Source organism: Vidua chalybeata, chromosome 25, assembly GCF_026979565.1.
Source record: "Vidua chalybeata isolate OUT-0048 chromosome 25, bVidCha1 merged haplotype, whole genome shotgun sequence".
Taxonomy (NCBI): Eukaryota; Metazoa; Chordata; class Aves; order Passeriformes; family Viduidae; genus Vidua; species Vidua chalybeata.
The window spans coordinates 3,598,567-3,615,212 of NC_071554.1; the positions used below are offsets into that span (position 1 = coordinate 3,598,567).

The 16,646-nt window shown below is 52.6% G+C and overlaps 1 protein-coding gene across 1 annotated transcript; it reads right to left on the reverse strand.

The window, feature by feature from the left end:
* Positions 1–648: 648 nt before the first annotated feature.
* On the reverse strand, positions 649–10,040 carry OPRD1 (opioid receptor delta 1). The gene is made up of 3 exons (XM_053964871.1): positions 9,714–10,040; positions 3,377–3,726; positions 649–2,654 (listed from the first exon to the last, which is right to left on the reverse strand). The coding sequence occupies exons 1-3, from the start codon at positions 9,965–9,967 to the stop codon at positions 2,122–2,124; spliced, it is 1,137 nt and encodes a 378-aa protein (XP_053820846.1). The 5' UTR covers positions 9,968–10,040; the 3' UTR covers positions 649–2,121.
* Between the last annotated feature and the right edge of the window lie 6,606 nt (positions 10,041–16,646).

Here is a 16,646-nt window from a genome sequence, read left to right on the forward strand (position 1 = left end):
TTTTTTTCATGTTTTTTAACATGTTGCTGTTTTAGATAGAAAATTTCTGCCTATGCAATGGTGCTGCAGGATCTGCAAGGAGAGAATTGCATCTTCAGGAGAGTTTGGAGGATACTGAGATTGTTTTCTTGTTATTCCTTTCCTGCCTGGAAGAGGAAATGAGTTAATTTGAGCCAGAATTTGGGCTGCTAGTCTTTTAAAATAAAATTATATCTTGATGACTCTTGGCAGAAGAGGTTTTTGTTGACTAGGGCTTGCAAACGATCTCAGCTAAAGGGCTTTGGGGGTTCACAAAGGTGAGTTTTTCCAAGTTCAGGTGAGTTTTTAGAACTTGAATTCAAAATCATGGAATAGCCTGAGTTGGAAGGGACCTTAAAGCCCATCCAGTTTCATGCTCTGACATGTGCAGGGACACTTTCTGCTGTCCCAGGGTGCTCCAAACCCCATCCAACCTGGCCTTGGACACTGGGATCCAGGGGCAGCCACAGCTTCACTGGGCAACCTGTGCCAGGTCATCCCCACTCTCACAGGAAAGAGTAAATTTAGAGGTAGTTTCATCACTCCCCAGACCACCCCCCTGAGCCAGACCTTGCTCATTTTTTATGCCTGGGAGTCACAAGAGAGCTGAAAACTGCTTCCTATCTCTGATTTTATTTAATTTTTAGAAAGCAGGGTTCCTGTACAGAAATGCCACTGTAAGGCAAATATCCCAAGGGTTGGAGCTGGAAATAGTGTCTGAAGTAGTTTGTGAGATGCTATGGATCCGGCATATTCGGCTCCTTCACACTTGGAGCAGCTGCTGTAGTGGGAGGTGTGATGGGAGGCCTTGGGGTCACTTTAATTTCATACAGCTATAGTCAGACATACATACATATTTATAAAGGTACACAAAGAGTTCCCTCAGAGCATCCTGGCTACAGCATGGCCCAGTCTGGGCAGGATCTCCCAGTGCTGTTCACCTGCACTAGGATTTGTCCCCAGTCTCCCAGCCCAGATGAGGGACTGGAGGAGCTGTTTTTTAGGTGGGAAGAAGCTGGTTTGGCCTCCAAATCCCTGCTGGGATGCTGCTGATGTTTGGCCTCCAAATATGCTGGGATGCTGCTGGAATGGGGGTCATCGCTGCTCCATCCCCTGGCCATACCCATATTCCCAGCATCACATCCATGTCCAGGGCAGCCTTAGCTGCAGTCAGAGGTCTCAAAATAACACTAACATAACAATGACATGAACTGTAGAAAGTTTTCTCTGGGAGCAATCCCAGTTTGAGGAACTCCAGGAGAATCTTTACAATGGATCTGGAGCTTTTTGAAAACAGTGTCTCTGAAGTGGCATAAGTTTTTCTTCCCATGTCCAGTTGTCTTTTGGACACAGCCCAGAGGGGGATGGAATAAGGTCCCATGACATGGCAGAGAAAATGGCCTCAAGTCACTCCAGGGGAGGATTAGGCTGGATATTAGGGAATGTTTCTTCCTTGAAAGGGTTGTCCAGCCCTTTCAAGGGACAGCTCCCCAGGGCAGTGGTGGAGTAACATCACTGAAGAGATTTAAACATCAATGTGTGGGTGTGGCATGTGGGACATGGGCTATTGGTGGCCTTTGTAGTGGTAGAAGAACAGTTGAACTTGATGATCTTGGAGGGCTTTTCCAACCTGAATGATTCTGTGATGCTATGATCACTTCCTGGCACAGTTCCTTTCTGCCATGTGAGTATTTCCCCTCTTGCCATGGGCTGTGGTGTCATCCTGGCCCGTGCAGGAGGATAAGCACACAGACATTGCAGTTCTGGTGCCCTGGGCTCTGCCAAGTACACGTGTTGGAGGGTGACAGCCCCTGCTGGGTGTTGTTGGTTGAGGTGGTGGCATCAATGGAGCATATTTGCCCAACTTGCCTCTTGTTCTTGTCCTCTCCCTACATCATTTGGTGAGTCTCAATTCTCCCATTTTTCTTTCTCAGGATGTAAAAAGTTTTTGCAGTCAGTCTGTATGCAAACCCAGCAGTGTTACCAAGCAGCGCCCAGCCCACCATTCTGCTACAACTCTGTGGTGGTGACCTGGGTGACTTCTGAGTGCAGCTCATCTCCTCCGTGTCCCCGGCAGCCCCGCTGGGGGCTGCCCACGTCTAGTCATGCCGGTTTGTTGCGGGCTTCGGAAGGGGTGCAGGTGGAGACGTGCTCCCGCGTGGTGTTCCTGGCGCGGGAGAAGCTGTTCTGGTCCACACGGGCTCGGAAAGGCAGGCAGAACTCTCGGAAGCACCTCTTGAAGTTTTCATCCAGGAAAGCATAAAGGACAGGGTTGAGGCTGCTGTTGGTGTAGCCGAGAGCAATGCAGAAGTGCAGGCTGGCCACCACATAGGGGTTCTTCTTGTCTATGTCCACCAGCGTCCAGATGATGACGAAGATGTGGATGGGTGTCCAGCAGATGATGAAGGCTGCCACCACCACCAGCACCATGCGTGTGATGCGCCGCAAGTTGCGATCCTTCTCCTTAGAGCCTGAGAGGAGCCGGACACTCTTCAGGCGAAGGATCATCAGCCCGTAGCAGATGGTGATGACCAAAATGGGGACCAGGAAGGCAAAGATGAAGACACAGATCTTGGTCACAGTGTCCCAGTAGATGGGAGGGTCAGGAAACTGGAGAGTGCACAGGACAATACCATCTGTAGGACAGAGGAGGGTCAAAGAGGAAGCTCAGTGTCTGCTGAGAATATTCTGCCTTCTGCTCAGTCATGTTAAAACTCCAGGGAGATGCATTCCTACCTGCCTGCTCTTAGTAGAGGTTCCCCGGGAGCTCTGTGCCATCAGACCCTGTCCACAAGACACTGAAGGGAGGTAGTGGATGCAGTGACCCTGGAACCTTTTCCCTGCAGAGCCTCCTGAGCCATTCAAAGCGAATCCTGCCTTCTGCCAACCCCTATGATGGACATCCATCCCCATGTCACATCCCCATATCACCCTCCACTGAAATCTGTCCACTCCCTTAAGATGCCCAGAGCTTTACTAGCAGCCAAGGACCAGTGTCCCCACGCAGGAGCTGCAAATCTTAGTGTGGGCCACTTGGAGACTTTGCAGCATCACTGGGGTTTCTTTTAGGCCCCTGCTTTGCATTCCAGGAGGTGGGGAGAGGCACTGGTTGGACTCGAGATGGGGAAAGGTGTGGGATCCCTACCCTTAAGGGAAAGGGAGGACAATTTCTGGGACAGTTAATAGATGGGAAATAACACCCATGATGCTTTTTCCAAGAGAGGGCACATTTATGGTGTCATGGACAGTTGCCCACCACTGACCACAAATCTGCTACAGGACCAGAAGTCAAGTTTGCCAGGTCACCCCTGGGATGGACTGATGGGACAGGAGGGGACATGTCCCACGAGACACTTGCCTTTTGACTTGGTGACCGCCATGATCATGATGGGCACCCCGATGAGGGAGGAGAGCACCCAGATGCAGACATTGATGATCTTGGCTTTGGCCGGCGTGCGGAAGTCCAGGGCCTTGACCGGGTGGCACACGGCGATGTAGCGGTCTACGCTCATCATGGTGAGGGTGAAGATGCTGGTGAACATGTTGTAGTAGTCAATAGAGAGCACAACCTTGCAGAGCAATTCCCCAAAGGGCCAGGTCTCCATGAGGTACTTGGCGCTCTGGAAGGGCAGTGTGCTGGTGGCCAGTGCATCAGCCAGTGCCAGGTTGAAGATGTAGATATTGGTGGCTGTCTTCATCTTGGTGTACCTGGGGGTGGCAGAGAAAGGACATGTTACAGGTGGTCAGGGCACTTGATATGATGAGGAGGGGGCACAAACTATCTGTCCATGAGGTGACACCAGCCTTGGTGGGCAAAAGTGTTGTGATGTGCCTTTCTGCAGCAACTCAGCAACTTTCCAGGTGCACCAGGGAGTACATTGAGGAAGGACATGGAGCTGTTGGAGGGAGTCCAGGGGAGGCCACCAAGATGACTAGAGGGATGAAACACCACTGCCATGAGGAAAGCCTGAGAGAATTGGGATTGCTCAGCCTGGGGAAGAAAAGCTTTGGGGTGATTAATTGTGGCCTTCCAGTCCCTGAAGGAGCCCACAAGAAATATGGGGAGATATTCTTCACAAGGGCCTAGAGTGACAGGATATTAGATGGGATACTGGGAAGAAATCTTCCCTGGGATGGTGGTGAGGCCCTGGCACAAGCTGCCCAGAGAAGCTGTGTCTGCCCTGGAAGTGTCCAAGGCCAGGTTGGATGGGGAGGTGGCACTCATTCCATGCCTGCTTTTATTCGAAGGAATAAAGAACTTTCCAGAGAACTCGATTCTCCAATGAGATTTATTTGCTCCATTTCCCTGAACCGGTTGCTCAATGTCCTTTATCCCCTCAGCCATCCTTCATCTGATTTTCCACCTAGTAAATTGTGATTATCCAGCCTGCTTCCCTGTCAAGTTTACTTGCAGAAATTGGATCGATTACCCCCAGAAACAGGCCATCTGGAAGCAGCCCAATTACCCAATCTGGAGCTCCAGAGCCTTTGGGGAAGCCTGGCTATATCCCCCAGGGCATTTGGGAAGGGCTGGCTCTGCTTCTGGTTCTTGTCACACCATGGCAAGAGAAATGCATGGTCCCTCATGGCCAAACCTTTCCTGAAGGGATGAGGCAAAGTTATGGTAGATGCCAGAGAAGCAGGGATGTGTGTGAGGGATCAACTGGGCACCCCCAAAGGGCAACACATTTGGAGTGAGAGTGGCTCTGTGGAAGACCCTGTTCTTTGCAGGGGTACACCAGCAGCTCCAACTCTTCCTGTGCTCCCTTCCAGCAAATCCCCATTGCTCAGAGAGCATCCTCCCCAGCCTTAAGCTTTTTTAGATGTACCCTAATTAATTAACATCAAGGTCAGTTTTCCCAAAACCATCTCTGTGCATGGCTAAACCTGCCTGTAGCAGCAGTGGGGTAAGGCATGGAGGGGGAAATGACCCCATTGTTGCTGAGATGAAAAGATTGTTTTCCTTGGTATACTTATAAAATAGATAGAAAGTGACTTTTCACATGTGTGATGGGGTAAGACACTTTTAATCTGACAGTGGGCAGTTTGAATCAGATATGAGGGTGGTAATAACTTGGTACAGCTTGCCCAGAGAATCTGTGGCTGCCCCATCCCTGGAAGTGTTCCAGGCCAGGTTGGACAGGGTTTGGAGCAACCAGAGTGAAAGGTGTCCCTGCCCATTGCAGGGGGTGGAATGATATGGGCTTTAAGGTCACTTCCAATCTAAAGCATTCTAGGATTTTGTGATAATTGGTACAGCTCATCATATGTTGGGGCTACATGAAATAAATTGGTGGGGAGATTGAGTGGCTCCCATCTCAGGTGGTCCTGTCCTGGCTGGAGCCCAGGACAGCAGGTTGCTGTGGGAAAGAGGCTCCTGGGATTGATGGTGGTACCCAATCCCTTCCCTTTATCCTTTCCCCATCTCAGCAGGGTCAGGAGAGTGTATTCATGGGGACAGAGACCCACCAGGTTCCATTGTCAATAGAACTGGGAATTGGAGCTGAAAAACTAATTTCTCTCCGTGAGAAAACAGAAAACAGCAGCTTAACCCAGCTCCCAGCTCCAAGAGCATTCCTGTCTCCTTCACCATGGCTGCAAATGGCAGCCCGTTGCCCAAGGGTGGAAATATTCAAGCTGAGCTTTTTGTTTTTTTATTTAAATATGGCATTAAAAATGTCTTGTCCTTGAAAAGTCCTTTTCCATTCTCTTTAGTGTTATTTTCCAAGTACTTTTGCAGAAAAGTTTCCTCCCAGGTAAAACAAAAAGCTGAGAATTTGTGGTATTGTCAGGTTTTGCCTCTCCTATGTGAACAGTCAGTTCAGGTAGATTCACACATCTTTGGTCTCTGATTTTTGAGTAAAATGGTAAAAGAATCTGTTATTCATTCCATGGTCTGCCAGATGTGCTTAGCTGTGCTGGGTAAGCACTTCCAACCCCCAGCCAGATGTGCCAGGGGTGGGGGACTGGAGGGCCAGAGCTGTCACCCATCTCCAGGCAGGATGGGGCTGGTGAGGGCAAAGCAGTGACAGGGATGACTGGGATAATAGAGATGATGATGGAGATTACTGGGATGATAATGGGAATGTCTGGGATGATGGGTTGACTCTGCCAATGCATTTGACTGGAATGACGGGGATAACTGGGATGAGGATGGGGATAACTGGGATGATGGGGTTGATGGGAATAACTTGGGATGGTGATAGGCATGACTGGGAAAATAAGGATGGCAATTTAGCCTCCAGCACTGGGGTTTTGGGGCAAGATTCAGCCCCCTCCAGGTTTGGGCTGGGGTTTCAACCCCCTGCACAGGGTGAGACATCCATCCTGGTGACCCTCCTGAGCTGCAAATGAAACTGCTGCTCAAGGAAAGAGGTTTATTGCCCACATTAGAGCAAATCATCCACTGCTGCTGATGGACCTCCCCAGGCCGCCAAACCCATTGCAATTAAGTGAGTGCCTTGATTGGGAAGTTATGCACTTGAATGGAACAATCTGGGAAGTGCTGATGGAGAGAAGAGATGGGAGGGAATGGGGCAAGCACAGGGCAGCTCCTCATTCCAGCCTCGACTCCCAAGTAGGGATGCCCTCTCCAAACCTCTTGGAAAATAAATAAGTAAAGAAAAGTGAATAATAAGTGAAAGAAAAACTCCTGGAGCTGCTAAAAGCTGCTGCCTGAAAGAGCCTGGCTTGACAAAGCCTGCACCCAGCTGTCCCTGCAGCCTGTGTGAGAGCGGTGGGGGGCTGATGGGCTTAGTAGGGATGAGGGCACTTGCAGCCCTAAGCTCACAGCTACAAATTGCTTCCAGGAGTATTTTTAAAAGCATCTGACAATGCAGTGGGCATGGCAGTGCTGGTCAGAGCTGTGGTGGGGAGGGTGCTGGGTGTGCTGGGCTCCCTCCAGGTGTGCGGATGGTTTGGCTGCTCTGGAGAGTAATTTATTTGTAGTTTGGCTGTGTTTGGCTCACGGTGTGTCCATTCACAGAGCTATATACCAGGGTCCTGTGTTTGCATCTGCCAGCTCCTGGCACCCATGGGCTTTGTGGCACACTCAGTGTGGTTCCAGAGGTCCCTGACCCCCAGGATGTCCTCCAGCTGTGCTTCCAGACTACCTGGACACCCTGCCTGGACCCCAAGGGCACTGAGAGATGGCACTAGGAGAAGAGCACAAGGCAAACACCCAGAATCTCCCTAGCAGTGAGGTCCAAATCCGAGCTGATCCCACCTCATAGTCCTTTCTTCTGTGGACACAGGTCTCCCCTAGTCCTGGCTTAAACCCTGTCAACATGGAGCAACTCTGTCAAGGACCTTTGGGAAACTCCAAGTAGCTTTGGCCATGGAAGGGGCGAAGGCACATGTCCCTGCAGCCCCTCCTGTCTCAGGGGCTTGGAGGATGATATTTGCTCATTTCACGGGAGATATTCCCCATCCCCGGAAATGTTCAAGGCCAGCTTGGACAGGGCTTGGAGCCATCTGGTCTAGTGGAAGGCAACAAGATGAAACAAGATGATCTATAAGGTCATTTCCAACCCAAACCACTCTGTGATTCTGTGCTTAATTCCATCATCAGTTGGAAAACATGGGCTAGAAGGTGTGGTGATAGGATCTGTGGCTGTCAGGCTTGCTAAAGCCCTGGGTAACATGGAGTTACTCAGTGAGTAAAATAAGGAGGATGAAATCACTCTTTAAGATGCCTTCCCTCTCCTCTCCGAGCAGAACCAGTTGGAGGGGGTCTAATAGCACTCATCCCTCACCCTGACATCGTTCGTGGCATCTGTCTCTGCCGCAATTACCTCAATTTGCTTTTTCAGACCAGGGCTCATTTTTGATGCCACTTTGAGTGGATTAAAAATCCTGTTGGGGTCAGGTGGGGTCAGCGAGTTACACTCCCCATTGCCCACCCTCTTGCGTGGTTAAAAACACAGAGCAGAGCCCCACAGAGAGTGGAGAGCAGGGGCAGCAGAGCCTGATACCAGGGCAATGGCTCATGGACCTCATGGACATGTTTCAGGATGGTTTCCTTCCCTCCGGTGAGTCACCACATTTATTTGTGTGCATGCAGTGCCAGGCTGTGCTGACCTCCTGTAACAATAGCTATGGACTGAAAGAGGTGGGGAAATGAGGGTGGAAATGGTTAAAAATGTGAATTTGGAGAGTTTGTTTAAATCCAGCCACCAGCTCTGGTTTGGCTCTAGGGTTTTGGCCAAGCTGGGGTTATAGCATCACCTGAGGCACTGGAAATTGGAATTATCCCACAGATTCTGGACCTATAGGACCAAGCCCCCTCCAGTGCAGAGGGGGTGGCTGTGAAGCCCAGGCACCCAGTGAGACCCTTCTGCTCCCTCCTGCCAGGCTGGAGATGTTGGAGTCTGCACCCTCACAGAGTGTGACTGCGAGCACAGCCCCATCCTTTGCTGCTGGCAGAGCTGTGGAGGAGCTCTGTCAGCTCTTGCTGCTGGCACTGGTCCTGTGGTCTGTAAGATTTGGCTTTATAGTCCCATTTTCCATGTCAACCCATCTTAACCAGGTAGGACCACCCAGTGTCTCGGACAAAAGGACTGATGAGATTTTGTACCTTAGCACAAGTGCCTGGCTGGATACAGCAGCATCTTGCCATGCCTCATCTTTAAAATGGGGGGCATTAGGGTCATGTTGGTTTTCCTGGGGTGCAGAGACCCCACAGATCCTGTCTCTGCCCAGGGAAAGCCTCACCACAGGTGCCGAGGTCTTGGATGCAGCCGAAGTAGCTTTCTCGGCTACTGGAGATGGAGGGGACCCGAGGACAGCTCAGCTGTTGTGGGAGATGGGGCTGGGCCATGCAGTTTCTGCTCTTTGTTAGAGAAAAACAGAAGGAGGTGCTGGCACAAGAAGGAAGTGGGAATGGGCTGGGTGGGTAATTCCCACTGATGGAGTGAGGCGGCAGCAGCGGGAACTCATCAGCCCCTGGCTGGGGTGGAGGGGCGGGGGGGGGCGTCTGTACCCACCCTGCAAACAGAGCAGCTCCCAGCCCGCAGCGTCACCAGCCCTGCGGCTTCTCTTCCTCACAAAGGACAAGAGGCACCCACTTGGGGTAGGGCTGTCTCGCCCATGCCCCCCCCCCCACCCCCAAACACAGCTCCCTTGCACTCCCCGAGGTGCTCTAGGCACACATGGCCTCTGCTTTCACCCTTCGCACAGCACTTTCATCCCCCCCACACTCGCACAGCTTTCACACGCACTGCTCACACACACATCGCACCGCAGCCGCCAGAACACCCGTCCCGATGCTGCCTGCGCACAGCAGCCAGTTCACAGCCAGCCCTCCTCCTGCTGCTAGCTCACACTCGGCGCACACTCACACGTGAGGCAAACTCACACCCAGTGCAGACTCGTACCTGGTGCACACTCACAACGGTTGCACACTCACTCTTGGTTCACACTCACATCTGCTGCTGTTTGGCACACAGCAGACGCTCACCCCTGTGCACACTTTCTCTCAGTGCAAACTCCCTCCTGGTCCTGCCTCACCCCTGGTGCACACCCATTCCTGGTGCACGCTCACTCAATGTTACCAGCTCACACCTTCCATGTGCTGCACGCTGACCCCTGGCACAGCCTGGCTCCATCGGTACTTACACTCGGTGTGCCCGAAGTGCCCCCTCGCTCCCCGCACATCCCAGACCCCTCGTGGGCAGCGCGGGGTGCCCAGCTCTCACCTGACGATGCCGTACATGACCAGGACGTTGCCCAGCAGCCCCACCACGCACACCACAGAGTAGAGCGCAGTGATGACGATGGCGATGAGGATGGATGTAGCGTTCTTGGCCCGCTGCAGGCCCGTGTCGTTGACCCCGTGTCCGGGCAGGGGGGCCCAGGCGGTGCCGTTGCCCCAGGGGATGACAGTGGCCGTAGGCAGCAGCGAGGGCAGTTCCACGGGCACATCCATGGTCACATCCATGGGCAGCTCCATGGCCCGCGGGCGGCCGTGGCCCCGCTGGAGCCGCCGGGCGCATCCGATCTCCGCAGTTTCGAGACCCGCTCCCGGCCGGTGCCGCCGGCTCCTCCCGCACTCGCGCGGGCCCGGAATGCTTTATAAACCCGCGTGTCCCCAAGCCACGTGGGGCCGGGGGCGGCCCTGCTCGCCCGCCCGCCCCCTCGCCTGTCTGTACCCCTCCCGCTCCCTGCCTGCTCCCCAGATCCCTGCCTGCTATTCTCCCCCTTGCTCCCTACCTGTCCCCCCCGTCCCCGCCTTCCTCCACCTCGGTCGATGGCTGCCTTTCTTCACTCGGCAGGTCCTTGTCTTCCCTCCACGGTCCCGTTTTCCCTGCATCCCTGTCTGCCTCTCCCCATCCTTGCCTGCCTTTCCCTATGCTTCCATTCCTGCCTTTCTCCCCCACAGATCCCTCCTTGCGTCCCCCCTCCATGCCCCCCCGCCCCCAAGCCTGTCGCTTTCTCTCCCCATCCCTGCCAGCCTCCCCTCCCAGTTCTTGTCTTCTCAGCCCCTGCCTGACCCCCGCTCTCCCCAATCCCTGCCTCTTTTCCCACCACCCAGTTCCTTACCTGCACCCCCCTCTCCCTCATTCCTGCCTCCACCTCCCCTCCCTGCTTGCCTTCCTAATCCCTGTCTCTCCCCTCAGCTCCTCCCGGTCCCTGCCTCCCCCCGCCCCAATCCCTGCCTGTCGCCCATCCCCGGAGCCCGCAAGGGTCCCCGACTGGAGAGGGGGCGCGATGGATCCAGGTGCTGTGACTGTTTTGGATTTTCTTTGTCTGTAAGAAAGCAGGGGGACAAACAGCCCTCTTGTCCACAAAGCAAAGCCGGGCGATCTCCAGTTCCCCCTTGGCCTCTGCTTTTTCTTCCTCTCCTTCACTCTCCACATCACGTCTTGTGGGGCAGGGGGTGCTGGATGAGTTTGGGGGCACTGAGAAGGTCTGGGAGGATGTTGCAGGGGGATTCAAGAGGGATATTGTGGGGTGAGGCAAGGAACTGGAGGGGTGTTGGGGGGAGAATGATGCAGGAATGCTGAAGAGGGATTTGGGGAGCAATGTTGGGGGATTTAGGAGGAATGCTTGGAAGGCAATAAGGAATGCTGGGGGTACTAAAAAAGGTTTCTGGGGGCTTAGGAGGGATGCTGCTGCAGGATAAGGGATGTGGGGAGATGCTACAGAGTGAAGGTGCAAATACAGACCCAGCAGCAGCACCTGCTTAGCAGAGCTGAGCTTTGTGGGATGTTGAGGGTCACCCTCCCCTTTCCAAGGATCCTTTCCAGTCTTGGGGCAGGACCGCCTTCCTCTGGCAGAGCTCCCCCCTTTCAGGGTCTGCAAAGCTGAGAGGCAGGAGCCTTATTTTTCCTGGAGTCCAAATGGAGGTGGAGGCCCCAAGTGTGTGTACCCACCTCCTATTTGCTTTGAGGATAGATTAATTCACTGTCCTGTGCCCTGGGACAGCACTGGCTCAGACAGAGAGGATGATTTGCTGCATTTTTGGGTACATTTGGCTCCAGAGAGACTGAGCAGGAGACACAGGACATGGAGGAGAGGCCAGCAGCTTGTTCAGCCCTGGAGACAGGGTTTTCAGTCTGTGCAGAGCTCTGCCAGTATCAAACTCCTGCAGTGCTGAAGCATCCAGACATTTCACCAAGAGCATCATAAAAATGCCCAGGAGGGAATTAATGGCTTTTCAATCATCCCGTGGTTCAGATGGTAACCATGGGATGAGAGCTCCAGGGCCTCTGAGCAGGGAGGCAGGAACAATGTGCTGTGTGTTTCTGTCCTCACAGTGTGAGGTAGCTGTGGTCCTGGCTGTGTCCCACAGGGCTGGTGGGATGGGTAAAGGCAGGAATTGGGAGCACAGGGATAGATTTAACATGTATATCTTTGTTCTTGCACTTTGGATCCATCAGCCTCCTTATCTGGAGGGTGTTCCCATTCCGGCAGTGCTTTTACAAGCCCAGGAAGGACTTGTAAAGGAAGGACAGGGGAATGTTATGCACCTGTGTGTGGTCCAGAATACGGTATTTAAACACCTTCCTGGGTGAAAAGAGCCTCTGAGACCCAGAGTGAGGTGTTGAGTATCCGCTGCGCCCAGCTCTGATGCAGACTGGTTGCTGATCTCTCCCAGTGGGAAGGAAACATCAGGTTGGGGAGTGTAAAATAGCTTTTAGCATGGCTGAGGAGTTCTCTGGAAAAGAACTCATCCCTTCGCTTGGCTCCTGGCATGGCCAGAGCCCCCACACTGACCCTTTCCAATGGGTTATCTGCAAAGGACTAATCATCCTGGCAGGTTCCAGCAAACACGTCCTCTTGGCTCAGCACCAGCATTTCTTTAGAAATTTTTTTCAGCTGGAATGTTAAAAATAAACCCAGTGGACACATAAAACAAATGGAAAATCTTTAAAGGGCTTTGGTGTTCATCTGCCTGCTCTCAGCTGTTGCTGCTCCTGCTGCCGAGCCTGGCTGCCGCTGTGAATGGAGTTCCAAAATTGGGAAAACTGAGGTACGTTGGAGGGGAGAGCATCACCTTAATGCAGTGCATGCAGCTTGGTGGGTCTGGCAGGTCCTGACCCTCAGCACTGCTCCTAGGACTTCTCTCTGCATCCTGAGTTTGACCAATGCCCCTTTGGCCACCTCGGAAGGGTGGTGAGGCCCTGGCACAGGGTGCCCAGAGAAGCTGTGGCACCCCATCTCTAGAAGTGTCCAAGGCTAGGTTGGAAAAGGCTTGGAGCAGCCTGGGATAGTGAAAGGTGTCCCTGCCATGGCAGGGGTGACACTGGAGGGGCTTTAAGGTTCCTTCCATCCTGAACCATTCTGTAATTCTATGACCTTGGATCAAGTCCTGCTCTCCTGCAGGGATTGCTTCTCTTAGGAAATTCTGTGTGGCAATACCTATTTTCTCTATTTTCTCATCCACACCCTGAAAAATAAATAATACATCTAATTGAGATGGTGAGAGCAATGCTGAGGCTGCTGAGGAGCACAATTCCTGTTGCTCCTTTGCCTGGTGAGCGAAGGTCCATCCAAGGGGATTTACAGTTGGAGCCACTAATGGCAGTGTTTTGATTTACTTAGAGACTGCAAACTTGACAAAGTGTATTTCATGGTGAGAAGACCCCCTCCCCTAGAATTTATTGCTTTTAATCAAAATGGACATTAAAATTACATGCAGGAGCCATGAATCTGCTCTGGCTGGACTCCAGTCAAAATCCATGGCAACCTCTGGAGGTTAATGAAGGAGGAAACAGGGGAGATGAATTTTCCATGAGGATTTTTGGGAATTCAGAAGGACATTGAGACTCCCTAACAGTACCATGGCTCTCACCTTGCCATGATACTGTTAGGTAGAGCCTTGCACTGGATCTCTGTGACACTGGGATGGCTGTGTCCTATGCTGAGGTGGGGGCCAGGGCATTTCTGCCAGGTATAGAACTATGATAGAAATAGAAAAATATTTGAAATATAAATCTATAAAAATATCTAGGTATTTTTATATAATTACCATTTTGGCAGCCAGCTTTAGTCCTGTCTGTACATTTCAGAGCTGTGATGCAGAGAGGGGAAACTCCATTTTTTATTCCCCCTTCATAGTGCCTGTCTTCATAGAATCATGGAATGATTTGGGTAGGAAGAGGCCTTAAAGCCCATCTAATTTCACTCCCTGCCACTGGCAGGGACACCTTCCACTAGACCAGGCTCCTTCCTTCCTTCCTTCCCCCCCCTTATAGAAGTGATACACCAACCCTTGCAGAGGGATTTACCAGCCTCCTCTCCTCCTCCTGAGCTCCTGTCACCATTCTCCAGTGTCTTATCCTACCCATCCCAACTCAGAAAACCAAGCAGTCAGCACAATGGGGGGCACCAGGATGGAGCTCAGCTTGTGGTGAACCACTTTGAGGGGGCTCCATTAGCATTTAGCTTCCCTCATTTATAAGGATGAGCCAAGACATGCACAAAATCACACCTTGGGGAACTGCAGCAGAAAATGTCACTTTGTTTTCTGTAGATCTGAGGTGTTTTGGGGCTTGGGAGAGAATGGACCAGATGCTTAATGAGCATCAGCCCAACTGCACTAGTAACCACCGAGCTGCGAGTCCAGGCTGCTCCTCCATCTCCCCAGGGCTCATCATTTCCCCTCCCTCCACTGACAGCTCCAGATAAATCAGCCTTGAAGAGGAAAATGGGCTGATTTGTGTGTTTTGTTTCCCTATGTCAACATATCTGAGTGTTTTCATACCTTGCGGGGCAGCTGCTGCAAAGAACAAAGCCCATCCATCAGGGGAGTTAAAATTAGATGAGATTCTTCTCTGCCTCACCATTCTGCATGGCTGCATGTGAGGTGGGGGGTTTGAAGAATTATTTCCTCGGCATTGTATGTGGAGAGGCTGTCTCTCAGGGCAGGGTGTCTGCACACTGAGATGGCCAGAGTGGGAGCTGAGTCCAGAGGCTGGATGGAAAATCTCTGCTCACCACCACCTTGCAGACAACAGTTCCTCTCCCAGAGGTTGGTGATATCTCAAGGGTGATGCCACCAGTATCCCTGAGATGTTCTTGGGATGTGAGAGGGGCTGTCCTCCTGCTGGGTTCAATCTGGTGACAGTGCCAGCCTGCCCCAAGCCTGCTGCTCCCACCCAAGGCTGGGGGCAACAGGGTCCTTACAAACACAGGGTGAGTGTATCTGCTAGTTCATCCTTTTCCATGAAAAATGCCTCCAAATTGATGATTATTTCATCAGAGGGGTTAATGAGCCCTTTCCTTCACCCAGGCTCATGCCTGGCCTCGTCACAGTGACAAGGACAGGGACAGCAATAGCGAATGGCTCATGGGCACCAAGCTGTGCTGGCAGTGAAGGAAGGACAGTCATCACACCCCATCCCTGGGGAACTCAACATCCACAGGAGCCTTTTTCCCTGATTGTTGCTTATTTAGGTATTTTCACCACCCCACTGCCCCCTCTGTGCTGCCTTTGTCTGACAATGGAGCATTAACTGGGAACTGGCAGCATCTCCCTGGATTTTGGGGAGCTGGGAGCCCCTCAGCTGGTGCTCAGAGGTGGCAGCGCTGCTTCCATCCAATGTGTGTCGGGAGCATTAATAACCTGTGAGTCATCTCAGAAATGAACCATCATGGGGAGGGGGGAAACACGGCACCATGCTGCTCCCAGACAGAGCCGGGCTGGAAAAATGAAGCATTTTGCTGCTGGTGGAAGGAATTGGTGTCAGTGTGACCCCTGGGCTCCCTGAGGGGCTTTCAGGGTTTTCCTGGACAGGGAGCAGGTCCTTTGAGACTGAGACATGGGGACTCTGTGTCCTATTGCTTGGGGTTGGTTGCAACATGGGAACCAGGTGTCCTGGTGCCTGGGGCTGGTCGTGACATGATGGAGGGCCAAGGACCCTGTGCACATGGGCAGACACACATGTAGCGCTACCAAGGAACAGGGAGGAGTGTTAGCTCTGGGTTTCCCAAGGGATAAGGTCTGTTTGTCTGTCTCCTGTGAGTCTGACAGGAAATTTGCCAGTGTCTGTTACTGTACCAAGAGGATGGCGGTTAGACCCACGCCAAATGTGGCTTAAACCCCCCGGGCCATCTTTGACCACCCTGATGATGGAGGAGGCAGGCTTCTTTCTCAGCATATAAATGTTACATTTTGTGCAGCTTTTTAGTTCTGAGCCACAGTGCAGGGGAGATGGTCCTGCCATCACCTGCAGCCCTGGATTCCAGTACTGGATGAGATGGACATGTGGCTGTTCAGCTCATCGATCCATCTCCTTGGAGGGCTCTGGAGATGCTGGGGAAGAAGCAGGAGTTGACTTTGATGTTGGGAATCCAGGTCAGCTGCAATCCTGCTGCTCTCTAACTGTGCCAAATCACAAAGCGCAGCTTCAGAGCCTCTTGCTCTGGACTCAGACCCTGGGTCTTCCCTCCCCTTTTTCATGCTCCTGCAGAAGCCCATGGGGTGATTTGGTTTGGGGTCAGGATTTGGTTTGGTTTCCCTCTCAGTGGAAACCTGGTGGAAAAGCACAGGAAGGTTTGGATCTGGTTTGGTGTGGGGCTAAAGGATTGAGATTTAGGTGATTTGGACCTGGAGGCATCAGGAGCTGCAGAAAGAGCATCAGCTTCCACCAGCTCTTAGTTTTTGTGCCAGGAGCCAAGATGTAGAGGTCAGGGAAGCAATGACATGGGAGCAGTTGTGGTTACAGGTATCCCAAGGTCCTAGTGGCCTTGGGAGAGCACCCAGAGAGGGCAGCACGCCCTCCATCCACAGGGTGGATGCCCTGTGCTGTATTTTTCCAAGACAGCCACCTGCTTCCCTCCCTGCTGCCAGGGGCAATGCCAAGCCGTGGGGCAGAGCCTCTGCCAACATTCCCAGTCCATCAGCCATCACCTCTGGAGAGCAGGTGGGATGACATAGCTCTTCCTTGGCCAGGGTGTTACACAGGGAAAAGCAAGAGACACCAGGGAAAGGAATTGGGTGCTGGGTCTCAGAGGAAATCTCTGGCTCTGTTTGTACCCTGCCGTGAGAGCACCACTGACATCCCAATGCCGGGCATTTTGGCCATCCTGAGGGTGGGCTCCCAATCCAGGAAGAGGACAGGAACAGGAAAGAGCCAGAGAAAGAGGAGCAGTGACAGCAAAGGCTGCTGTGCTCAGCCTCTACC

What these genes read in the sequence shown, in the direction of transcription:
- OPRD1 (XM_053964871.1), bottom strand. Translation starts at nt 9,967, where the DNA reads ATGGAGCTGCCCATGGATGTGACCATGGATGTGCCCGTGGAACTGCCC. An exon ending in GTCATGTACGGCATCGTCAG is followed by an intron (nt 3,727 to 9,713) that starts GTGAGAGCTGGG and finishes TGCCACCCCCAG; the next exon opens with GTACACCAAGATGAAGACAG. An exon ending in GGCGGTCACCAAGTCAAAAG is followed by an intron (nt 2,655 to 3,376) that starts GCAAGTGTCTCG and finishes TCTGTCCTACAG; the next exon opens with ATGGTATTGTCCTGTGCACT.